Source organism: Heliconius melpomene, chromosome 7 (assembly GCF_056956725.1).
Source record: "Heliconius melpomene rosina isolate 202511_hmr_F chromosome 7, ASM5695672v1, whole genome shotgun sequence".
NCBI lineage: Eukaryota > Metazoa > Arthropoda > Insecta > Lepidoptera > Nymphalidae > Heliconius > Heliconius melpomene.
In genome coordinates, this window is record NC_140395.1 from 11,720,538 (window position 1) to 11,747,500 (window position 26,963).

Sequence of the window (26,963 nt, forward strand, 5' to 3'; positions counted from 1 at the left end):
TTAAGAAGACTACCATAATAAATACAGCTGCTTGAGCGTGGAAGGTATCTTGTGTTTATCTAAAATATTATTAATTTTGTAATTGACAAATTTAGGTATTATATTTTTTCTTATCTTATAAATATTTCTGTTACAAATAATAAAATGTAAAACAAATTATTTTTTAGTTACATTTCAATTAATTGTATAATTTAAAACTTAATATTACCGTACGGTTTTTAAATTGTAATTAAAATGCAAATAATTTCACAACTGGCAATAAAAAAGAAACGTAGATACAATAGTATTTTGCAATAAATTAGAAAAGGTGAAACTGGTCACACCACACTTTTCTGTGCGGTTAACAAACAAATAGTTAATAGATATCACAGTGAAATCTCGATTTTGTCATAAGAAATTCTTCGTTGTTAATCAATTAAGTGCTTATCATACATACTACGGTTGGTGTTTATAGAATATCTGTCAGTTGCACGTTGTATTTATGCAAAATATATCGCAATTAATACAATACGTCAACTTCCGCAGATCGCATAATCAAGCTGACAAACTGGATCGTGAACAATGATGGACTCGGACTCGTCCGGTGCGGACTTCTGCAGGTTCTGCAGATCAGAGGCTACGTCAGACCGGCCTCTGTTTCACCCTTGCATTTGCACAGGTTCCATAAAATGGATTCACCAAGAATGTCTCGTACAGTGGATGCGGTACTCACGGAAAGAAATATGCGAGTTATGTGGACACCGATTCTCGTTTATGCCGATTTATTCGCCGGATATGCCTCGAAGATTACCTATTCGTGATGTGGTCGGAGGCTTAGTAACGTCAGTGGCATCAGCTGTTAAAGACTGGTTGCACTATACTTTAGTTGCCCTGGCCTGGCTTGGAATTGTACCTTTAACTGCCTGTAGAACGTATCGCTGCTTATTCTCAGGGTCTTTAGATCCAGTAATATCATTGCCTTTTGATATTGTGTCTGCAGAGAATCTTGCCAAGGATGTGTTTTCAGGATGTTTTGTGGTTACATGCACACTTTTTTCTTTTATTGGATTGGTGTGGCTAAAGGAACAGATTATGCATGGTGGAGGTCCCGATTGGATGGAAAGAGATTTACCACCTCCAATGCCTGAGGACATTCCCTTGCAGGATAATAACAATGACCATGTCAATGAAGGTGCAGGAGACGATGGTGGTGCTAGAGATGAGCCTAATGGTGAAAATGGGGATGATCCCTTAGTTGGTGATGAAGGTAACTGGAATCCAATGGAATGGGACCGAGCTGCTGCTGAAGAACTGACATGGGCTCGATTACTTGGCCTCGATGGATCTATGGTGTTTTTGGAGCATGTGTTCTGGGTGGTGTCTCTTAACACATTGTTTATAGTTGTGTTTGCATTCTGCCCTTATCATATAGGCAAATTGTGTGCTGCGGGAGCAGGGTTGACTGTGGATGGTCCTTTTGCTGGTCTTCTGATGGCTTTGGCTGGATATGTCCTTGTTGGGGCAGTTCTAGCAATATTCCATGGATTAGCTTCTCTATTAAGATTTCGCAGTGCAAAGAAAGCAGCAGGGTTCAGCTATGTTGTTGTGAAAGTAGCACTTTTGTCTGTAGTTGAGGTAAGTTTATAAGCTAAATGAAACTGTTTAATCATATTTATAATTTATATTGTGGGTAATTTATTTCTTTAATTACTGTGCTGGAACTTAAATACTATATTTTAAAAGATTAAAGTTATTAATTTAGTAGCAAATATTTTGGCTGAACTTTGTGTTGAAAGGTAAAAACAATGAACATTATTTTAATGGTATGTATTTTATGCTTCAACAAATCTACACAGAAAATGTTATGCTTTTTTCCCTAAGAATTTTTTTTTGAAATCAAAAATATACTATTTAAATTTAATACAAATGAATAAATTATTATCATAAAAAAAAATTGTATCTACAATTTTATAAATTGAGAGATTAACGAACTTACACAATAAAGTTATCAGTAAAAAAAAGACATTCTTAGTACAACTGTACCTAAATATATATAATTTATTAATTTGCTATATGTTTTTTGTATATATTTTAGAGATAATGGCTATCATTTTATAATTAGTTTTAAATATCTATGTTTTTTTAAAGTTTTTATTGTCATATGTCTTAAGTAAGCCATATACATCATAAGTAAGGCATCCAGAGATTATTTATAAAATAAATTACTTAAAAATTTAATTTGGGATTTTGGGTTGATTTCCACCATTCAACACTCATTCTCTCAAATTTGTGTGAAAAGCTGATAATTGTCTTGCTTATAAAGAATACTAGGTTTTCTCAGCATTCCCTGCTATGTTGAATAAACAGTAATTTTTTTCAACAACAAATAAAAGAATATATTAATTTATGCCTGACGGGTTTTAAAAATAATCATAGTAGCTTAATAATGTTATTTTTTATTACATGAATTGAAATAATATATGTTTTTTAAAAATAATATTATGTTAAACAAAACATCATAGAATATTTACAATTTTAGATTGGTGTAATACCTCTAGTATGCGGATGGTGGCTAGATTTATGTTCCTTAGCGATGTTCGACGCCACTCTCAAAGACAGAGAAACTAGCCTTCATGCCGCTCCTTGGACTCTAATGTTCATACATTGGCTCGTTGGAATGGTTTATGTGTACTACTTTGCATCTTTCATACTGTTACTAAGAGAAGTGTTGAGGCCTGGAGTGCTTTGGTTTTTGAAGAACTTGAATGATCCCGACTTTAGTCCTGTACAAGTAAGTGATTATTGTATAAAATAAGTGAAAAAATCTAAAGCACCTTTTTAAAATTTGTATTTGAGATTTCTTTCTTGTTAATTATTTATAACGATTAATGATTTAATTTAAAAATATTTAAAATAATTATTCAACAACTTAAGTTTACAAAAAGAATACTTGTTGAATTGATGAAAAAGTAGTTTCCTATCCAGTTTTATTAATTAGTTTTATAAATAACTCTTTAATATTTAGAAATTTGGAAGTTTGACTTAGTAACAATAATAATAATGGCAATTTATTTGAAAACGTAAATACAATTGAATATATTCATTGTCATTAATTATTTTTATTTCCTTCTAGTTTGATTATATCCATTGTAGGGTTTAAGATTTGCAAAGCAAATGAGTTTTATACATCAAAATATGCACATTTTGATTGGAATGTGTACTATAACCATATAATGTTACTTTTTGTTGATTTATTCATTAATTAGGGAAAAAAAAATACATATAGTCTAGTCAAGTTTCATATATATTTTAAAATTCCTTATGTTTTTTATTGAAGCATAAATTTAAATCTTAGAATTACTTCAAATTATGATATTTGGTTATTTTACCTTTAAGGAAATAAAGGCGCCATATTATAATGAATAAGGCAAATTTTATAAAATTAATATTTAGATGATGTGGTGGAGTAATTGATATGTGTAATTGGGTTAAAATGTCAAGGGAAATGTTTTTTTTTTTATTAAATACTTTTATCTATCGCGTTAGATAAAGCGTCTAATGTCTCTAGAAATTTAAAGAATTAAAAAGTAACTTATACCCTCTCTCTTATAGACTCTCTGCCTATTAGAAATTGTGTGTTGTAATAAAAATAATATTTATGAATTTATTGTTCAAACACTGTGAAACATTCAGAACGATAACGATCGTCATGACCCATTTTTCGTTATTATATTAACTAATGAGAAACGTGAGTGAGATGAAGTATAGTCTATAGTTGAAGCAAAATATAATACGGACGACGAGTCGTGGTCGCCTTGAAGTTAGCTGCAGATGGCTGCGCATATTTGTCATATTTTTGTATCAAAAGGAATCATCAAAATAATTGTAGTCGTCTAATTAAATCTTCATGCGTTGTTTAAATATTTTATTAGAAAATTCTTCAAGTCAATTCTTATCTTCAAATTTATTTGTAAAAATGTATAAGTAATGTCAACACATGACAAGGGATCATGGATTTGATTTTTAAGTAGATGAGGTCTTTTTTACATATATTTAATATATATTTAGGTAGGCAGAAGAAGATGTTTCGTGTTGAATTATGGAACTCAACGCCGCGCTTTGCTTTCCTAGAGGCAGAGCAAGAAAATAAAAACAATTCATTCCTCTGAACAGATATCGAACCCATAGCCACCGCATGCGCTCCGACGCTACTACTACACCTCAATATCGATTTTTATTATTTTCTAATAAGGTCACACAACAGCCATGAGTTCCAAATAATAAATACTTACACATTTTTATATTTTAATTTATACTTAAATAATAATATGAAGAAATGTAATACTTTTTTTTACCAAACTTTATCCTTATTCATTTAATTGTATAATTATGTAAACTAAATATTCCTAAGTTAATTAGCATATTATAATATGCTAAGCTGACGTTGTGGTCTGTTCTTTATATTGTTTTTTTTATTGGATTAACGATTCTATATTTATAATTGATACATTATGTTAGGATTTATTGAAAAGTCATCAATACTTCTGACTTAGATGTATACGCGATGGTTGTGGGTTCAATTTTCACTAGTTATTTTCTTTTCCGGAAACATAAACGGAGTGCTTAAATGCCAGGTTATCTTTGCCTACATTGCTAATTACGGGAGAGCGGAGTCGCGTGAAAAATTAAAGTAATTTTCACGTGATGATTAGAGACTTATGTATAGACGAATTGTAAATTGGAATCTTTGTAACACAGGCCGTGGTAGCGCAGCGGCACAGCGTCAGATTGTAAACGTTTGTGGGTTCTATTTCCACTCAGGGCACCAAATAATTTTCATCTTGCTCTGGGCAATTAGAAAAAGCGCGACGTAATTTCCGTTAGTTCACAGTCAATGTCTCGAACGTAGTATTTTAACACCAGGTTCTTACTACCTTATTCTAACCTGCTATAATTATGCGGGCTACAGCGTGATTTTTTTTGTAATTGATTCTTTTATTACATTTATATATACTTTTTTATTATATATAATTAAATTAATTTCAGGAAATGATCCACCACTCAGTGTGGTCGCATATCCGTCGCGTCGTCGTTTCCGCCATGGTGTTTGGTACAGCTGTCTTGTTTATGCTGTGGCTCCCAATACGAGTGATCAAATACGTTCTACCTGGTTTCTTGCCATACGCAGTTACAGTACATGCAGAGGCCCCAGTAAATGAATTGAGTCTGGAATTACTGCTTTTACAAGTAAGTTGACATTTTTCTAAAAATTATTTAAATATAATATGAAGAAGTTAGTGTTACATGGATGATTCGGTCTGATTAAGATAAAGTCCGGTGTTAGGTTACGCTAGTCAGTATTGAAGGTTTCAGATAGCAAGAAGAAGGTTAGATTAAGACTACAATTTAGATTGCTTTCTTTACGTGCCATTTATTTTATTTTATATTAGTTAAATAAATCGTTTTAAAATTAAATACTGTGGACGATAATTTTATTCAGTCTTGCCCCATCATTTTTATGTTATTTATTTGTGGCTCAATTGACACTACACTTGGTTTAATTAGATCAATAGAATAGAAATAGTAATTAAAAATATATTATGTTCCACAAAGTAGAAATCTGCAGCCATTTTTGTAGACCTGTCCTAACTGCGACATAATGATAAAAAAAACTATATTCTTATTTGTTTTCAAGCATTGTTTTACTTAAAATTCTTATACCAACTCATATATCAATGTGGCTTCTTTCTGGTTCTTATTCAATTCAATTATTCAATATAAAATTCCAAAAATAGATGTTTTAAAATCATAAGAACGGTATTAACATTTATAAATATTAGAGCAGTCGTCCGTGGGTTCAACTTTCATATTTCTACTTGTAAATTACATAATTTAAATACATACGTCAAACGTAAGTCTCAACGATTGAATAATGTGTTTACATAAACAAACGGTTATTGTGTTGTTTTTATATTATTATCACCAAGTTAGCATTACTTTGGCTTTAGCGTCTTGTTTTAGCTGACTGCTATTTTGCAATAGTTCTAAGGGTACCTAGAAACCTTACGAAACGACGTTTTAATAAGAACTATTAATAGCATCTTAGTAAAAATAAATAGAAAATATATAAGGCATGAAATATGTTGTATCATCATAGTTCTGGTCTCTCCGTCCGCTGACCTTCCACTAGGATCACCAGAGAGAGATTTTTAATTTTACACTATGGAAATGACGTCATCATCAATTATTTATGGACTAAAATCATTAGTGCAAAACATGAAAATTGTTTATTTTGTATTTATATAATGTAGAGAATGTGTAAACAGACTTAAAATAACTTTGAAAATTTTATTAAAATAAGCTTTCGTCTTATCTCTTGACGTATACAATTTTCTTTTATAAGAATATTTTTCACAATAATTATTTTGCTATTTTAGTAAAGTACCTACCCAATTATGAGAGGCTTAGATCTAAGAGGAAATCAATCAGGCTATTTTTATATTAAACCTGCGACTCCTCGTCTAATTTAATCTAGACCAGCAATGTGTGTATTGTATATTGGTCACGCATACGTGGCCTTGTGACAATTTTATACAATGACTTTATAGTGGTTACCTATGTCGATTGTAAATGATTTTATCAAAGCTTTTAAACTAAATCAATATTAAAATGTATTATTGTAACTTATATTTTGTATGATACTAGTCTTTTTTTACATTTTAATAACTAAGAAACTATGCGCTCGGCTTTAACTTTTAATACGTAAATTAAAATTAATACTTATAATGTGTGTGTATATTATTTTAATTATATGATTCTATTAATATATATTTAATCACATAGTTATATATCTGTAACTTACTTAAAATATAAAAAAATACATACGACAATTTATCATCTTCATTGCAGTTTGATTCAAAGTAACCAAAGCTAACAATACTAACAGTTCATTTTCTACTAACCCAATTTTGTCCATTCCGCCCACTTATTAATCATACATTCCATCCATACCACTTTATCTTCTTAACCATATGAATATACGTATAGATTGCTCTACAGGTGATCCTGCCGGCGCTTCTCGAACAATCTCATACGCGGACGTGGTTGAAGGCGGGGCTCCGAGCGTGGTGTTCCTGTGCCGCTGGAGCCCTAGGCCTCCGGTCTTATTTGCTGGGAGAAGCGTCAAGAGATAATGAACCTAATCCTCCTCCGCATCCGCCTCATCAACTTGGTGCTGCTCATAGGGTAAGTATGGAACTTTTTTTTGTATTTGTTGTTAAATTTCTTTCATCGTATTTGCTGGGAAAAGATTTTATGTGTAGAGAGTAGAAACCGTACTGTACCTAGTTGAAAGACAAGGATCGTGCTACGACCGCTCGTGCCTTCGTAGCCCTGGTTTTTCATAGAATCAGTTTATGACTGTATTACTAAATAATTAAATATTTCTATGACTTTGTTAGGTTATACTAGAAGTTATATTAGAACTGATGCTTGTGGGCTCAAATCCAATTCGTGGAGTAAAAGACTTCTATTGAACCTAATATAGGACTCTTGTTAGACAAATATGAAATTAAACAGATAAACGATTTATCACATCTGTTTTTATTTGAAAGGCATAGAGGTTATTATATGTATCTAGACTCCACAACCTATATGATATGTCAATATTTATTTAATTATCTTTTTAAATAAAAAATTCTTCCAGGCATTAATATGGCGCGATGGACCCGCTGGTTTCGAGCCATACGCGCGTGTGTCGTGGTTCCCGTTGCGTTTAGCTGCGTTATTGGCGCTTGTGTCGATATCCCTAATCATGGCTAGTGCTTTGACTTTGGTGAGTATTTTGGATCTTCTTCTTTTCGGCTTCACGAACTAACTCGCATATAGCAGGATAGGCAGAGGACACTTAGTGTTAAAACACTTTCGTCATACCCCCTAATTTTCAAGACGATTGTGTGCAAAGATATACTATAAACTTTTTCTTGAGTGAAAATCGAACCTATAATCATCGCCAGTACGATCAAATACGTGTACTTTATATTTAAAAGATATTATAATTTAATTTTTAATTTTTTCAGATAATACCAGTGGCCATAGGTCGTAAAGTAATGGCGGTCTGGCTGCCAAAAGCATCCGACGGCGTGCACGAGCTTTATACAGCAGCTTGTGGTTAGTGTTGATATTTTTATAATACACTATTTTTAAGTTGACACTGTATCCCGCACATAGCAGGGTAGGCATGTTGAGACACTAAGGCAATAGACATCTAGTGTTGAGACACTAAGTTTCCCATTAAAACACTTCCGTTCCTGACTTTCCTCCGAGTTTTTGAAGTTTGGCAACAAAAAAATTTAAAAAAAAAGCGATAGTGTGAATGTTTGTCCGTTCTAGAGTGTCCAAGAGTTTCCATTGACTTGATTTTTTTGTTCTTACAACATTTTGTTAATCTTTTTATTTTAGGCATGTATGTGTGCTGGGCAGCCGGCCGAGGTGGCGCCCTAGCCGCGGGCTGGGCTCGAGGCGGTAGGGCTGCTCTACTCGCCAGGGCGGCGCTGTGGACTCGCAGGGCGGCCAGGGCTGCCCTAGCGGCCCTAGCGCTACTGGGACTAGTGCCCTTAATGTTTGGATTGTTGTTGGAATTGGTGAGTTTTTTATTGTTTGCAATACTTACAATATTATTAACTTTAGCTTATTTAGTAAACCTAATGAAATTGCATGCAAAATAGCTATCAGTCTGTGTAATAATTACATTGCAACATTGATATTGAAAAGAGCAACTACATTTGTTGGCGACACTTCTTAGTCAATGAAAATTTTAGATCATCTAAATAAACAGCCAGATAGAGCCATCGTGACATCAATGAATTATTTGGTATTTTCATTTCCCTGTTATGGTAACAAGCATGAATGAATGCAATGTCTCTAAAATTCGGCGGAAAGAGGAGAAAACAGTGTCTTAACACTATGTTCTCTAAGCCTATCCTCCTATAGGCATATAGCGTGAAGTTAAAAATATATATATTTTTTTATTTTGTAACAGGTGCTGGTAATACCGCTCCGGGTACCCTTGGAACAGTCCCCGGTGTTGTTCGTGTGGCAGGACTGGGCTCTCGGAGTGCTGTACACGAAGATAGTGTGCGCTCTCACCATGATGGGTCCGGACTGGAGCATGCGACGGGCTATTGAAAAAGCTTATCGAGATGGTATACGGGAAATGGATTTGAAGTGAGTATTGAAATTGATTTTTTTATTTTAATCCAATTTTTAAAGATTAAATGTGGAGTATATAAAGTTTTGACATTAGGGTTTAAATGTAGCTTCAACCTCTTTAGTGCAATTTTCTAGAAAACCTTACGTATCGGGGGCTAAATCCAACCAAATAACTAAAATATAACACTCTCCCGTCCAGATTCATCCTACAATCGGTAGCCGCGCCGCTGGTGCGGTGGCTGGGCCTGGCGCTGGCGGTGCCGTACGTGGTGGCGCACAGCGCCGCGCCAGCGCTGCTTGGCCCTCAGCAGCGTAACTTGCTGGCGCGCCGCGTCTACCCCGCACTGCTGTTACTGGCACTGCTCGCCGCGCTGCTGCTGTTCCAGGTATGTACTACTCAGAACAAACTTAATGAATTAAATTAAATCAGCTTCACACTGTATCCGTCGCGCACCCGTCTATGCAAATGAACGACCTGGCGCATGCCTAAAATATGTGGAAATTTTAGAAGGAAACCTAATAGCTCTACTAATGGTAAAGACTCCGTTTTAGGATCCCCTGCGCCCAAGCCTTCGTATAATAACTGTAAATGTTTCATTTTTTTTAACGTTACGGTGTATCCCGCACACAGCAGGGTAGACAGATTAAACCTTGGCAAACTTGTGTTTAATTTCAAACTTGTGTTTAACTTAGGAGCTAGTAGCATAAAATGTATAATGAATGTTGTCATTAAATTTACTTTTTATTTTTTATTTTATTTATTTATTATATCAAAGTTAATTTACATTTCCACATTTGAAAAAATAAATCTCAATACCTATTATTTAATATCTTCACAGATACGCCAATTCCGCAAGCTATACGAGCACATAAAGAACGACAAGTATTTAGTGGGACAGAGGCTCGTCAACTACGACCATCGGCGACACAAACAGGTTTCCAGCTAAATTAGATTTGTCTTTTAATGTATGTGATAATTATTGTGCTATTTATTCTAGTACAGAAAGGTAGTTTTTTTTGATAATTTTAATTTATGACTTCGAAATTGGGGTCAAGTTCGTATGTCATATTGAAGGTTTATGGGCTTGTCAAATTGTATTTGAAAGACGAATGATTTTTATTTATCTTTGTTTATGATGAAAGTACAATTGTCGTTGTTCAGCAGTAGTGCGGTAATTGTAGGTACGATTTCCATTTAAGGGAAATCATTATTATTGATTTCTCCCTCTGGTAGCAAGACAACGCTGGGCGTTAACGGGTTGGGCAATGTCTCGAAAATTGGATGGTGCGTGGGCACCCTGCTATATGAGGAATAGAGCGCAAAGGTACAAAAAGAAATTTTTATTAGGTCTGGTATATAAATATACACATTATCTAATGTATATTTAATTCCGCCATTGCAATATGTAACGTTTCTTAAATATATATAAGAGCTTGGAGTGTTTTTTCACTAGGTTCCTCTACAAAATACAAGGGATGCACATATAAAATATATTTCGATGTTGATGCGAAGCTAGGCGGAATTGTACTATTATAGATATATTTATATATTATTTTGGTAGATAATTTAAATATCATTCGACAAATAAATATCTATAACAAACACATCACTAAACTATTGGTACCAAAATTTAAATTGAATCCAGAACTTTTGTCTTAACCAAGTAAACATAATTATTATTTTATATGTTTGTTTATATATTGGATTTGTTTGGACAGGTATTAATAAATATCATTAAGACTATGTAAATATCCGAACTCTTGAATTCATACTAAACATCGATATTTTACTCAAAATCGATTAAACTACCTTTCTGTATGGAATATTATAGTCTGTGCTATTTTCATGTTGATCCAATAAACCAACTTCGGTAAATTATTGGCCGCCATGGTTTTTAATATCTACACTAATAATATTAGCCACAAGTATTGACCAAAGACGGTCTTTAATATCTCATATTGGCTCAACGTGTGAAATTAGCTTAGAATAAGATAGGACATTTATTTTAATATGGCTTAAAAAATCTTTTTTTTTTTGGTGGATAATTAAAAATGTGATAACGATTTCAAGATTGATTTTTTTAATGCAATATAAAATATTGTTAATATGTTTTTGTTTCTTTTTTATTATTATTATTATTTTTACACTGAAATAGCGCTTCTACTTGAAAATATGTTCCATAGTTTTATTAGTAATTTTCGATAATCTAATTAATTATTAAGAATATTGTAAAAAAAAAATTAGTGTATATTTTGGTGTATTAAAAATATGGCAACATTCACAAGTGTTATATTTTTTATTGGATTACGTATTGTATTCGCACACTATTTGTAAAATTTTAAATCCCACTTAGTCTATAGATTAAAAATTACAATATTTTAATAATTCTTATTATTTCTTATGTCTAAGACAAAATTTATTTAAAAAAAAAACAATAAAATATACAAAATGCAAAAAAGTCAGTGAGAAGTTTGGACGGATTTTTAAATAACAAAATCTTTATAATATGAAATATATAATTATGAAATAAAAATTGTTTTAAATTGTAATTATGTCCATTTATACGACATAGGGCTAAAGATTTACAAAAGCCGATGTGGCGTAGCGGCACAGATACTGACTGTAGACACGACTGTTGCTTGTTCGATTCCCATTCGGGGGAATGAATTATTTTGATTTTCAGTAATAAGGCAAAGCGCGGCGTTGCGTTCACCCACTCAACACGCAATCAAATTCGAGATTTGACATTCCTTGTGGAACGGAGTGTCTTAACATTAGATTCTCTCTGTGTACCCCGATATATGCGGGATTATATAAAATATATATATATTTATTCTTGAGTTTTCTTGCAAACATTGATGTAAATGAAGATTTTTTTTATAGAAAGTTGAATTTGTAATATACGAAACAAATATATTATTCCCATTTTGTAATTTTTACTTTAATTACTTAATGTCTAATTAATCTTTCTTAAAGTTTTGATATTGATAACATGTAACATAATTATATAGATGGCTAGTCTTTTCTAATTATAATAAAAAAAAGAGATAGCATCACTTATTTAATTTATTGATTATATATTATCAAACTGTTGTGAAATAGTATTTCAATAATAATTTGAAATTTAATAGAATTTACATGCTTTTCATGCGATACATCCGTCCCGCATTGTACAATTGAACAAAAATTAATGGCAAAATTCTTAAGATATTTGGTAAAATTCTTAAACTTTATTAAAATTGGCCCTACATTTATGTATATGCGTAATGAATAATGTTATTAACAGTAAAGGACACATGCGTTCGTTAACAATAGATATATTTTTTAATTATTGCTTGTCTATATAATAATAATTTATATAGCTGATTTAAGATAATGCACATATTAAATATTGTAATAATCAGTAAACTATTTGCATTTTAAATATTGATGAAAAACACATTATAAGTATATCCATTTTGGTAGAAAGTCTTGGATAACATGGACATATTTTGTATATGTCTGGAAAATTTAACTTGAAATTATGTCATGACTTGAAATATTTACTATTGTAATTAATAAATTCCGTAATTTTGTTAAGTAGTTTTATTCTATTATTTATTTTTACTGCTCAATCATTTATCTTTTTAGTATGTATATGAAGGAATATTCTTAGATTTTTGGCAACACTTACTAAAAAAATATGTAATTTTGTTCCCAGTGGTAACACCAAAACAATTATTTTCAAATAAAACTCACATTTGCCAAATTTCGAAGTAAATTATTCCTTTTAGATTGAATTTTATTCCTTGTAATCCTGTGTATAATATTTATAGTATAAATTGTAATTTAATTGAATTGAAGAATTTTGAGATGCGTTCTTGTGGATAGGTGTTTTGGTAGCTGGAGAATAAGTAAACCAATAAAAGGTTTAATTAAATTTGAATCTTTTATTTTTATTGCGTTTTAGCGAACCTAATCCCTTACTCCTTTGTATTCTCAAGTTTGTTTAAATTTATAATAAGTACAAAAATGAGTTTTTTTTCGTTCGTACTTCTCTTTGGTCATGGTAATCAAAAAGTGATTATTTTTAGAGACCTAGTTGTTAGAGACCGTGTACTTTAAAACTGAACTTACAAACACATACGAAACGTGTAAAGACAACACACGGAGTTTGTCAATGTCATGCATTAAATGTCACAGTATATAACAATAAATAATACAATTTTAAATCGTCTTCCAAAAGTAAACGAGTTTATTATAACGGTTGATTTTGATTTTAGGGACAGTCATATCATTTTATCCGAAATTCAATGGGATGCCAATATTATAAAAATATAGGTACATGTTTTGTCTGACGCCTGTATCTCTGCTCTCTCTCTGTGTAATAATGGCTTGGATATTATCTACTAATGATGAAAATAGAATATAAAGCAAAGTAAAAATACGGAATATATTTCTTCTATAAAAAATTTGAGTGGTTTAAAGTTACGTATCTATCATAAACTTTATGTATACATGCTGACCGCGTTTCGTTTTATACTTGTAAAGAAACTGCTTCGAAGATTCATATGAGGCTAGTTGCGAGCTGTGGTTCGCTTCATTTTGGTAGAGACATACTTTAAAAGATATACTTTTAATGTATTAGATAGCATTATTGGTACTTCTCCGCTGGACGACAAGTGATGGTCGTGTATTCGTTCTCTACTTTGGGAATCTTTATATTTATAATAATTTTCATATTATAATAAGACATGATGCGACGTTAGTTTCGACAACCCATCACAGAATGTCTCAAAATTGCTTAACTCTAGATTCTGTATATTTTTCTCTGTACGGGAGGTTAGTAAAACTGATACTTCAAGTAGAATATGTTATCTAGTTTATTTAATATCTAGTACCTAAGTTACGAAGTTTGAGAAGTCTAACTTTCTTACATTATGTTAAAATGAAACAAAACTTATATGAAGTGCAAGCAAAGTAATTGTAAAATCAGAACCCAGTTTTAAGTAGTCTTTCGTAAGTTATACTTTGAGAAGCACGTGTAGCGGTTACATTTCCTCAAAGGGAACCGAACCCACAAACTGTCAGGACCGGATTTAGCCTGCGGCAGCCTGCCCTGACCTGGCTTCGAGTATGAGTCTTAATAGTAATCATCAAGTAATGAGATCATCAAGTAATGATGATCTCATTTATAAATATAACACGGCTATCCCAAATAAATACGATAATTGTATATTATTCACAAATATACAAAAAACAATGCGAAGGAAATTTATTTCTTATATTATTTCTGGGAGGGAATCTCCGAATCTTTTACTACTCCGGTATCTCTGCTGGTTTATTGTTTCCCTCTATTGTAGTAATATCCTTCATTCCTAGTTAGTATATTTTTTAGTTTTATGCTGTACCTATCCCGCAAATAGCTCGGTAGTGGAAGGTACCTAGTGTTAAGACAGACAAGACGTGTAGTGTTAAGACAGTCCGTGCTCATTAAGATACTTCCATTCCAGCTCCTGGGACGCTGCAATATAACATAGATTTTACCGAAGAATATAATAAACTAGCGGCCCGCCCGCAGCTTCGCCTGTGTGAACTACGTTATTATTAATTTCTGTCTCCAAGTGACGTCCATGCAAAATTTGGGACTCCTAGCATTTGTAGTAACTAAGTTTCATACAAACTTTCGACCCCAAAAACAACCCCTTAGAAGTCGAATATTGCAAATTCCCGTCTTAGCGAGCACCTACGTCCTATAAGTAACTCCTATCCAAAATTTGAGATTCCTAGCACATGTAGTTTCTGAGATTTCGTGATGAGTGAGTGACCTTTCGATTTTATATATATAGATATAGAATATGTCAACTTTATATACAAACACCAAAATTCATAACACATCCATCAAAAAAATATTATATCTCAAACTCAATACGCGCTTAGAATTTTATATGACAACATTGAACATCAATGTTTAATTTCAACTTCATTTAGTCTCGCATTTCCCCTGACGACATATTTATGAAGGGGCGAGGCCGCGGGTTCTAATCAAGGCCTACTCATATATTGCTTCTAAGACATGACTTGAATTTATATTGCTTAGAACTAAATAATACTACTGCCTTTGGAACTTTTATGTTCTGTCAGTCGCGTCGGGTATAAATTCAAAGAAATGTTTGGGATTCCTTCAATAAATTACTTTCATGGTGGTCATTTTTTAGAGCCTCGATTTTGCGATTCTATTGGGTTACGTATTAAACACTTTATTTTGGATGCTTATGGGGAATTTGGAAGTGGGTAATATGTTTTAAATTGAAATACGTTATTTTCATTTTCATAATAAATATTTCATTTCTTCTAGAGATAATAGAACGCCATGATGGCCTTAATTACGGCTTGAGTTCCGCCACTCAACACGCAATACCTAGAAAATTCGACGGAACGTGGGGAACCGAATGTATTAAAATAAGGCCCCATCTGCCTATCTTTCTATATGCAGGATACAAATTGAATCTAAAAAATTCGCCTCTCAACCTAGTAGTTAGTATATTTACCAACTAAAAACGTATATTATAGGAAATTTTCTTTATATTTTCCAAGTACCTTACACGAGAAAGTAAAGAGCGTTCGTTTATTTGTCGTAAAAAGTAGGCTGATTTGAATCGATCACGTGGAACTGATTGATGTCGATAAAACTCAGCGTAATGGGAATTAAACGTTTAAGAGGTGTACATGCTAGCTTGTTGATTTATCATTCAATTTGTTAAACATGGGCGACATAGTGCTTATAGTTAATTAGTGTTTGTTTTAAACGCTTCACGCTGTATCCCGCATAGCAGGGTAGGCAGAAGGAACTTTAGATACTAGTGTTAAGACACTCCGTGCCCATTAAAACACGTTCTTCATTTTCCGCCAAATTCTGAAGGCATTGCGTTTTCAATGGCGAACCTGAAAGCCGCGTTTTGCCTCGACAACAGAGGGAAGAAATGAAATTATTAAATATTTAATTTCTTTGCGTGGCAATCGAACCCGCAACCTGTTGCGTTTACAGCTACATGTGCCGCGGCTAGCCTCGACTTGATTTGTTTTTTTTAAATTATTTAATTTTCATCGAGTATACCACTATATCAAAGCGAAATGAGCTTTGTATATTTTGTATAAATAAAAAATAATTTCTAGTAAGTGTAATATTTCTATAAAGAAAAAAGTGAAAAAAAATCGCAGCTTTCACTTTATTCTTACTTTTTTTAAAAAATTATCAACCAATTAAATTTCATGTTAAGATTCTGAAAGTTTTTCAATTTAAAGAAGCATAGGGCGCAAGTGTAACCAGCTGTCACTTGAACTTGTGCTTGGAATGTATCATTTCAGGATAAACATTAAATTAATTTTAAATTACAGTTTAAAGAAAATGTACGAGTAAACAATTTCTTTGTGCAAAATTTAATAAAATGAGAGAATTAGATTTAGTTTTAGAAATGTATTTCATGCTACCCTCCGCCCGCTTAAACTGTATAATTATTTATTTACAAAGCTAGATTTTTTTGGTGTTCTAATAATATTATCAGTTTAAAGACAACATACCAACTACTTTTAAATTAGTTTAGCCATTTCTGAGATCAGACAAAGATACGAACATTTTAAAAATCATTGTTTTGGGTTCCCTCCATTGTTTAATAACATTTTTTTCTGATATATCCTCTACATATAAACACCGATAACTTATGATTTTATTACAAGTGAAGAAAAATGCCTACAAATAATAACAATAACTATATTCTTTCTAAAAAAGTCTTCTTATTACTTTTTGTGTCATCTACAATATGTCTTAACCTTTAAAGCTAGAAAACCAATAAAAAGAAAATGTACGATGGAATGCGTTTATTGTGCTCATTTACTTTATTGCCCTAATATAAAGTCTATTACCAAAATCGAAATTGATATGTAACTAATGTTATTGGAAAAGATTGTGAATATTTTTAAATAATTATCAGCTTCACGCTGTATCCCGCACACAGCAGGGTAGGCAGAGGGAACCTAGTGTTAAGACACTCCGTTCTCCACTTTTCGCCGAATTCTGGAGGCATTACGTATACTATAATACTAGTAAATCATGTAAAAATAGCCTTGAATTTTCCTCATATTTCTTTTAAAACTAGTTTTTCCATTAAAAAAAATACAGTCGAATTGATAACCTCCTTTTCTTATAAAAGTCGGTTAAATATGGATTAAAATGTTCCTTACAATTTTTTTATAATATAATATTTTCAGTTCTATGTTCTTTATAATTCAACATTTTCAGCTTTACAGTGTATCCGCAGTCCGCACGCATATAGCAGGGTAGGCCACTTTCCGAGTTTTTTTTTTTATCACAACCGTCGCGTTAGAGTCGTACGCTTTTGCCCCTACGCCATGTTTAAATTCTGCGCACAATATATTGCATGAGATAGTAATATAATCACTCTTTTAGTGGAAAATAGAGTTTGATCGATACACCCTATCGAGATATTAAACAGATAAATTACATTGTAGTAACTTAATTACTATTGAAATGAAAATACGTAGCAAAGTTCCTTGAACAATATTTATAAATAAATATATTAAGCTTCCATATGAGTATATCTTTATAGAGGCCAGTCATAGCAGAGACACAACTATGTCGTACGTATGTTGTAACACGACTGGTTGTGGGTTCGATCCCGGCTCGAGGAAATTAAATATTTGTTTAAATTTATATTTTCATATCTGGTGTCGAGGCAAAGCGCGGCGTTGATTTGCGGCGCCACTCAACACAATGCCTGTAGAATTCGGTGGACACTGGACAACACCAGGTTCTCTCTGCCTACCCTGCTGGGTGCGGGATACTGCGTAAAGCGGATTAATAAAACTTAAATATAACTTTTTTTTGTTAAATAACACATACATAATTTTCACGTTACCCTTTTTAGGCCAGATGAATCATGAATCATTTCGTGTTTCTGTCAGACGCAGGTGTTTTTCTCAGAGATGATCCACAAAGAGGAAAAAGAGGATTAAAAATTTGTTCTTTTATTAACCGTTATCACTGTCTTTGTTGTCCGTTGAGAAGAATTTCACGTAACAGAACGGAATGCGAAGGATAAATTAAGAATTCTATGATTATCATAGATATTGAGTTATAAATTCCATTAGTGTTCTTTAATTAATACACAATTATATTCAAAGGCATATACTAATCTTACTAAAAATTAAATTAAAAATAAATCAGCTTCACGCTGTATCCCGCACACAGCAGGGTAGGCAGAGGGAACCTAGTGTTAAGACACTCTGTTCCCCACTTTCTGCCGAATTCTGGAAGCATTGCGTGTTGAGTGGATATGAAAAAATTTACGTTATTGTATTTTGTCTATGTGTTATTCTGTTGTATATAGCTATATTGCTGTTAAGTTTCATCTATTTTTTTTGCATGAGAGTGGAATAAACATCGATCCTCACAAATTTTGACATTTATAATATTACTAGGATTATTTATCTTTAGCTTTGACCTATATACCTTACGCAATTTTGATTTTGATTATTGTATTTATTTCGTAAAATAATATTGTATTGTAAATCTATATTGTAAATATAAGTATTTAACAACAATAAAATTCCAAAACGACTTTCAATTTAATAATACTCTTTGTAAGCACATAATTTTTTAAAAAAAAATCTTGAGTTTTACTTTAATTAATATAAATTCCAACCATCAATTTCAACTATTAACTTTAAACAGCCTCTGTCAATTCGATGAGACGGTAATTAGGTTATTGTTTTCAAAACATGCAAAAATATACTCTATTACAGTGTCAAATAGCTAATTTTCCCATAGCAAAACGAAATGTTGGTCACACAAGTAATTTGTTTCCTTTGTGATTAATACTAATGCCAGTAAAAAAAAACGGAGGCTTATATTGACGAGAAAATGGAATTCCTCGAGTCATTTTATGTAATTACGTTTTTCTTTCTTTGTTTCGCTGCAAAGCTGTATTAAATCGAGAGTTCCGTGAGATTCGTTAATGATAAACGGATTTCTATCTCACTTTGTTTTGAAGACACTAATGAAAAGTGGGAGGCGTATTTAGTGTTATATTCGATTTTAATTAAGTGCGTTATGATTAAAATAATAAAATAAATGTAAAAAACAAAAAGTTTTATATTAGGGGCTTATTTTCTGTGATCGTTAACGGCTTTACGGTATGAGAATCGAACCCACAAACGTCGCGCTTACATTCGCAAGCTGGTGCCTCTGCGCTACGACGACGACGACCCTCATATAGTTATGTATAATAAATACATGTTAATAACAATAAATAAATAATCTATCTACCACCATATTTAATTATTATTAATATTACGCATATACTTATTACTTAATGAACTTGTATACATATCGTTATATTTTGACGAACTGACCTATAGTTTCTTTATCACTATGACTGTATTGTAGATAATGCTGTGATCTAAAAAGCTCTCTGTGTAGAACGGCAGGTGGTCCTCGTCCTTACGACGATGGCTAGAGTGACCATTAAGGTTAATTTACAAGTACATAGTTTATAAATAAAAACCGGCCGTCTCGATCACGACGGGTTCCATACTATTCTATCCGTAAAAACGGCAAAAAATCCCGTTCGTTGCGTTTACTCTATTCTATTTTTTAGTATTTGCTGTTATAGCAACAGAAAATATTTGCAGAAATGTCAATTGTGTTACTATCAAAGTTTATGAGTTACAGCCCATTTTCTTTCAGATTTTCTATAAACATTATATAAGTTTCAAATCATGAAAGCAGACATCCAGATCATCATCATCATCATCATCAACAGCCATCTTTTGTCCACTGTTGGACATAGGCCTTCCCCAATTCTCGCCACCACACTCGATCCTCAGCTTTTCGGACCTATCCGCTTCCCGCCAACCTCTTTATGTCGTCGGCCCATCTGGCAGGGGGTCGTCACACCGGTCGTTTTGTACGGGGTCTCCATTCTGAGACGTCTGCCCCAGCGGCCGTCGGCTCTACGACAGATATACCCCGCCCATTGCCACTTCAGCTTACCAATTCTTTGGGCTATGTCGGTAACCTTGGTTCTCCTACGGATTTCCTCGTTTCGGATTTTATCCTTAAGAGATACACCGAGCATAGCCCGCTCCATGGCGCGCTGAGCGACTTGAATGAATGAATCCAGATAGAACTTCAATAATAATTATTATCAAGTACAGTTATATAAGATAATAATTCTATAAAGGAATTGTTAGAATACTATTGTTTAATTGATAGATTGTTTCATTAGCCAGTCCTATTGCCACATGACTGATGGCACTAATTAAACGGTCTTACTAATTTATACTAATTTAAGCCTGCATTGCTCATAAATTAACGTTTAATTCAAAATTAGTATGTAGTTTTGTTTTATTTATATTTAGTAAGTCTAAATAAAATTTGGTTTATCTATATTGCCAAACGTTTGAATTGTCCGCTGAATCCTCAAGGCATTATGTGTAGGGTGGCGTAACTCAACGCCGAGCTTTGCCTTGTAACCAGAGCGAGGAAATGTAAATGTTAATTATTTCATATCCCCGACGGGGTCGAACCCACAACGAGCTGGGACGGCCTCCATAGCCGAACATGAGATAATTCAGTTTAATTTTTCTATAATATTAATAATAAAACTGTCCTTTTCTTTATATTTTTACGGCCACCGTACAAGAGGCTTCTCGGCGCCGGATAGAGTAATGGGATTTACTAAGTAGGTACACTCTTTTAATGTGTGTTCTAGCTACGAGCGTATAGCTAGCTGATACGTCACTCGATCCCGGGTGTATTATTACTTGTTTCATAAGAACATCTAGTGATAATATGTCATGGTGGACAATTTGCTCCTTTTCTAAGTTATATAAGTGTTATCTTATTGCTTCTTATTCGATAGATATTTATTGTACTTAAACATCTTTATAAATAAAGAATAATAATAATATAACTTATATAATAAAACGTGGTAAGAAATTTACACGTTGCTATCAATTTTTTTAAGCTTCACTCTGTATTCCTTGACTAACCTTAACAATAGGCAGAAGAAGCCTATTGTTAAAACACTCCGCTCCCCACTTTTTATCGAATTCTTGAGGCATTGGAGACACCAGAGCGAATAAATTTAAATATTGAATATCGATTTCTTCGAGTGGGGATCTGTCATAGGACAATAATTATACAATTTATTTTTGTACAATTAGAATTTATTTTTGTACAATTAGAAACGTTTACATATCCGACTTCAAGAATCAGAATTTTATCAATTTAAGGAATTTTTTACCCTGCAATATATTAAGGTAGGTTCCTTCGAGAGAAGAGAGAGTAAGCTTACGTCGCCCCACTGCGCCACACGCCACTAAAATATACATGTCGCAATTGAAATTTAAGTTGGTATTTAGGTGAAGTAATAAACATTTGTTTAATGCGTCAAAATATTTACGACTTGACCCGTAAAAGCGACGTAAACTCGTATTAAATACGTAACAGCTTCTGTTTTCCAAATTTGTGTTCTTGTCTGGCTTTAATTAGTGTCGTGGTAATTTTCTTTTTGCTTTCCCTGGCTCCTTTGTAGTATTGCTATTTTAATTATTTTGTACTTAGTTTTATGTTTTGAAGTTAATTAATTAATTATTTTAACATTTCAAGCGTCCACAAAAATAATTAATAAATAATTTGATATAATAGTTTATATAAAATAAATATTTACATAAAATATAGTTATCAATTTTCATGATTATTTTACTGCTTTTATATATCTGTACTCATATTTTAAATCACAAATTAAAAATGAATATTAAAAATAATATTGGGCGTAGATTTTTAATATATTTTAAGCTCGCTGTTGAAATGAAAAAAATGTGATTATATTTCAAATATATTTATTACTCTGCCAGTCAGATGTTTTAGTGTTGTTTCCTTGAACGTTATTTCATGCATTAAGTGTTTCTTATTTGTAAGTCGTCAACCAATATTGGAGCATAAAAGGCTTATGGAACAAATGTAAACTTCAGATTTTAAGGAAGGAAAAGTGTTTTAATATTTTATTTATAATATAATATTACGAGTAATGTACAATGTTGACAGTCACATCGAAACTGAGAAATCTCAGAAAGGCTTAAAAAGAACTTATTATTTTTTTAAATGATTATAACTGAGTTCATTCAAAATTTTGGCGGCGGTGACCATTTTTGCCACAATTTTCTTACGCCTTTTCAAAATTGATAGTTAAGTTTTTTCTAAAAATATAAAAAAAAACCTTATCCCTAAGTTATGATTTTTCTTTTTTATTGAAGAATTATGCCTAAATCCTCCAAATGACAAACAAGCTGCTAATAAAAAAACATATTTAAAGATACGCGTGACAGTCTACGTAGCTCTTAAGCTTCCTGAAATATTAACAATGATATTTGAGTTGACAACGGAAATACGTATACTTGTTTTATATAATGTTTATACAAGAATACAGAAAGATGACAATCTCGATAAGCGTTTTATGAAATCGTGTAAGCTTCTTTTTTATGATGTTTTATTATTTTCTAAATAAATTGATGGTTTGCTTTTAAACGTTCTTTTGGAACTTACATATGTATATATTTTTTAGCTTTAAGCTGTATCTTGCACGTAGTAGGGTAGGCAGAAGAAACCTGGAAGCGTAGTGTTAAGACACTTCGTTCCCATTAAGACCATTTCGGGCTCTACTTACCGCTGACCTCTGTAGGCAGAGAGAATTGAGTGGCTGAACTCAACTGAGCTTTGCCTCATTAGCAGTGCCAGGAAATGAATATTGAATATTTAATTTTTCTCAAGTGAAATCAAATCAACAATCTGTCGCGCCACGATTGGCCTCAAAAAAGTTGATAATAGTAGTATTTGTTACTTAAAGTCTCTCTTTTTACTGCACGATAAAAAATATTCACACACACATGCCCTACATTCCATTTGTGACATAGATCGTAAAAAACTCATACACCCATTTAAATTGTCGATGTTCCTTATAGGCTCATAATAAAAAGGGTACAATGTTACCATTGAAAATAATAAATTGTTTCATTAATTCGTGCATTCCGTAGTAATTGGAGTGGGATCAGGCATCTAAACTGCCGCTGCCAAATGTTATGTACGTGTAGACAGCGCAACAGATATCTGTTGCTAGTCTGACGACCCAGACTGTGTTGCCGTGTTGGGGAAATTACCCAGTTTATTGATAATATTAAATAAAATATATGTTTTATAAATATGAAAAAGAAACATACATAAAGAAATTATATTAAATATTTTATCGTATGATATTTAATTCAGTAGTATAAAATGATACCAGTTTGTTACATGTTAACAAAAAGATGGCGATACTCAAGGCCACGCTTTACATTGAGACCAGACCGAAAAAATTAAATATTTAATTTCCTCGAGTGGGAATTGAATCCACAACCTATTACGTTTTTTGCCCCTACGCCACAACTCGCCTTAAGTAAAAGTAATATAATATTTTAATTAAATAGTTCAAAGTCAGGGTCAGCCACAAAAAAAATAGATCACGAAGAATTAATATAAAATACTAAAAAGAGCAAGCTTCAGAAAGGATAATAAAGGTAATTTGAAATAAGCTCTAGCATCCCCACCCAGAAAGCTCAGTGCACGTCGAACGCCGGTCGTAGACACTCGCGACGCTACGCCGTAGCACTACTACGCGATATCGTAGCTACTCTATTACATAAATGTGAATTAAAATTAAACTTTTTTTATAATTATATCTAAATATTAAGTTTTTTGGTGTTCATCGTAAGTAGAAAATAGGATTAATTATATGGGAAATAATGTCGGATTTTAAATAATATAATATTTATTTAATAAATAATTTCTGGATATAGGTTTTTTAAAATTTATATAACAGAAAACAATAACAAAAATAAGTAATGATAATAAATTATATAATTTTAAATATCTAAATTATTATCATCCTGCGGATGTAAAAGCTACATTTTAATCCAGCTTATAAAAAAAGGCTTTTAATACAAAATAAACAGTATAAATTATATTTTTTATTTATAATTTTTTTCCCTAAATACATACGCAATATGGGAATTCAAATATTAACAAAATATAATGATTACAAAAAAAAGTTTGTGTATAGAAAAACGAGGTTAATTGGCTAAAACGTTGCTTCTATTGTCCAGGTTTTTGCTTGTCAAAATTACTGTTTTTCTTACGAACGCTAGTTCTTTTATTTCACGTTCTTTTTGTCATTTAAATTATTTAAGAGTAAACATCTCCGGTTTCCGTAAGTCCGAAAAAAAACTTAGTACATTTTTTTTTGCTGCAGTACATTAAAGAATTTATAATTTACCTCATACTTATATTAAAGGAAAAGGCAGAGGAAATCTGGGAACCTAGGCGGAACTCAATACTGTGCTTTGTCTCGTTACCAGAGCAAGGGAATAAAAACGTTATAATTCATTGCCCCGAGTGGGAACCTTTTACCGTCGTGTTTACAATCACAACGGTACCCCAGTTCTGGAAAGACAAATTCGTCGTTGAATTCCATTAGTTGTCATATTCAAGATCAAAAACGAAGTGTTTTTACACTACTTCGTCCTCCCCTACCCTGTGATATGCGTGTTACAGCGTGAAACATAATTACTCCATTTTCATATAATAAATTAAACAAAACTACTTGTCATATCAAAATATGGCAAATATAATAAACGAGCAGTGCAGTGCGACAGTGATTAGTTAATCAGTTGGACGCGATCGTTAATCATAGGGATCAAAGTGGTTTAATCTTTTGTCAGAGGTAATAAATGGCTTGCAAAATACTAAATGAAATAAATTATTGAATTTTGTGAATTTAAATTCATCAATTATGTTATTTTATATTTATTTATGGGTCTAACTGTGGTATATTTTGCATCTGTGGTACATTCACACCAATTTTTGTTGTTTTCTTGCTCGTTTAATACAAATCTATCGCATTTGACGTGGGTAGGTAAGAGATATTACAGCTATCTTCGGGTTCTTTTTTTACTTGAAAGTATTGATATTTATCGTATATTTATTAATCTTTTTTTTAATTTCTGTATCCATCGCCTAGCGGATAGGTAAAGGGAACCTCGGAAACTAGTATTAATACACTCCGTTTCCATTAAAACACTTTTGAACTGAAACTGAAATATTTTATTCCTCCGAATGGGAACTGAACCCACGACAGTCACGCTTACAGTAGCAAGCTTGTGCCATTGCACCACGAAGGCATCATTTTACAAATTATATATGAAACTTAAATAATGATATCATTACTTTTTTATACTGACTATTTTTAGACCTACGATTATAACTTTTTGGTGGAAATTAAATAACGAGTAATATGCATAGACTTATAATTATATACATTATATAAATAACAATTATCTAAATACATTGAAATAATCTAATCAATTAAGTAATTTTCAAAACGGAATTCTAATTTCGTTACTTTTTCGTGTTGTTGCTTTTATATAATTAAAAATCTTAAAAGACTACTTAGAAATTTTCGAGTTTGTTTTAAACAAAAATTATTTGAGGCAAAATTTAAATTTGCAAATTAAGCAATATAATTTGCCAGTGTCTCTCTTAATTAGACTCGACGGCGATTTAATAGCGCAGACATAAACCACTGCGTTGAATTCTGCTGTGGAATGAGCATTGTGTTCTATATAGGCGAGTGAGTAGAAAAGAGGATTGAAGAGAGATTTTCCACACAATACGAGTATATAAAAGAAATTTGCGATTTTTTTATTTAGAAGATTTTTTATTTAAGAATGAACAATATTTTAATTTTATTTAATTGGGATTAAATTTTATTTTAAATTTTCTTTTTTTTTTTCAAAATAACAACGAAAATTTTTCAAATGCAAACGAATAAATTTTCTGCTATTATAGGAAATAGTATCCGATTTTATATCAGTAGCTTACGGGCAACTGATATAGTATATAACGTTACACATATATTATATTACGTTACAATTATCGTAGCTTAACACCGTACTATGTCTTATCACACCTTCGATATGATTAGGTATCAGACAATCGAAGGAATTACAAAAATAAAATAGAAATAAGTATGAATAGGTCATACCAAATAGCTGAGATGACAAAACTCACAATGGGTCTGGATTTCTTCACTCCCTGTCCGAAGCTTACCTTTTCACGTTATTTGCACCCCGACGGAGCGAATAAAATATTTTTCATAGCAAATATTGAATATCTCATATTTGAGTTTTTTATTTTTTTTCAAATATTATGTCATATATTATGTGGATTTGAGATGTATTTTTAATTTAAGTAAAAGGTAAATTAAATCAGTATTGCTAGTTTTTTTATTTTGTTTTAAAGATTTACGTGGATTACTTTTTTTTTTTTTTTTTATGGAAAAAAGACAAGGCAAACGAGCGTTCGGGTCACCTGGTGGTGATCACCGCCGCCCACGACCCCGTGCAGCACCAGAGGAGCTACAGGTGCGTTGCCGGCCTTTGAGGTGGAGATAGACGCGCTTCTTGAAGGTACCCATATCGTACCGACCTGGAAACACTGCCGCGGGTAGGCCATTCCACAGTTCGGTGGCGCGTGGAAGGAAATTTCTACGAAACCGCACAGTAGTGGAGTGCCACATATCCAGATGGTGTAGATGATATTTAAGTTTGTGACGTGCTGTGCAGTTAGAAAATTCGGCGGCAGGTAACAGGTCAAACAGTTCTTCAGAACACTCACCATGAT

The 26,963-nt window shown here is 32.3% G+C and overlaps 2 protein-coding genes across 3 annotated transcripts in view; both read left to right on the plus strand.

Moving 5' to 3' along the window:
• The first annotated feature begins 300 nt into the window (after nt 1–300).
• Nucleotides 301–13,109, plus strand: LOC146537874 (E3 ubiquitin-protein ligase MARCHF6). 2 transcript variants are annotated; one of them, XM_085187711.1, is made up of 11 exons: nt 301–440; nt 526–1,614; nt 2,519–2,770; nt 5,026–5,226; nt 7,027–7,224; nt 7,685–7,813; nt 8,058–8,148; nt 8,440–8,621; nt 9,020–9,204; nt 9,389–9,575; nt 10,029–13,109. In XM_085187711.1, the coding sequence occupies exons 2-11, from the start codon at nt 562–564 to the stop codon at nt 10,134–10,136; spliced, it is 2,586 nt and encodes an 861-aa protein (XP_085043837.1). In that variant the 5' UTR covers nt 301–440; nt 526–561; the 3' UTR covers nt 10,137–13,109. The 2 variants fall into 2 exon arrangements, with proteins under 2 accessions (XP_085043837.1, XP_085043838.1); XM_085187712.1 differs by having other exon boundaries at nt 7,039–7,224.
• Nucleotides 13,110–23,859: 10,750 nt separating this feature from the next.
• LOC146537875 (GTP-binding protein Rhes) overlaps nt 23,860–26,963 on the plus strand; it is a 45,150-nt gene continuing 42,046 nt past the window's right edge. Inside the window, exon 1 of the mRNA XM_085188602.1 lies at nt 23,860–23,993. The gene's annotated coding sequence lies outside the window, so the exon portion shown is untranslated. The remainder of the gene's footprint in view (nt 23,994–26,963) is intronic.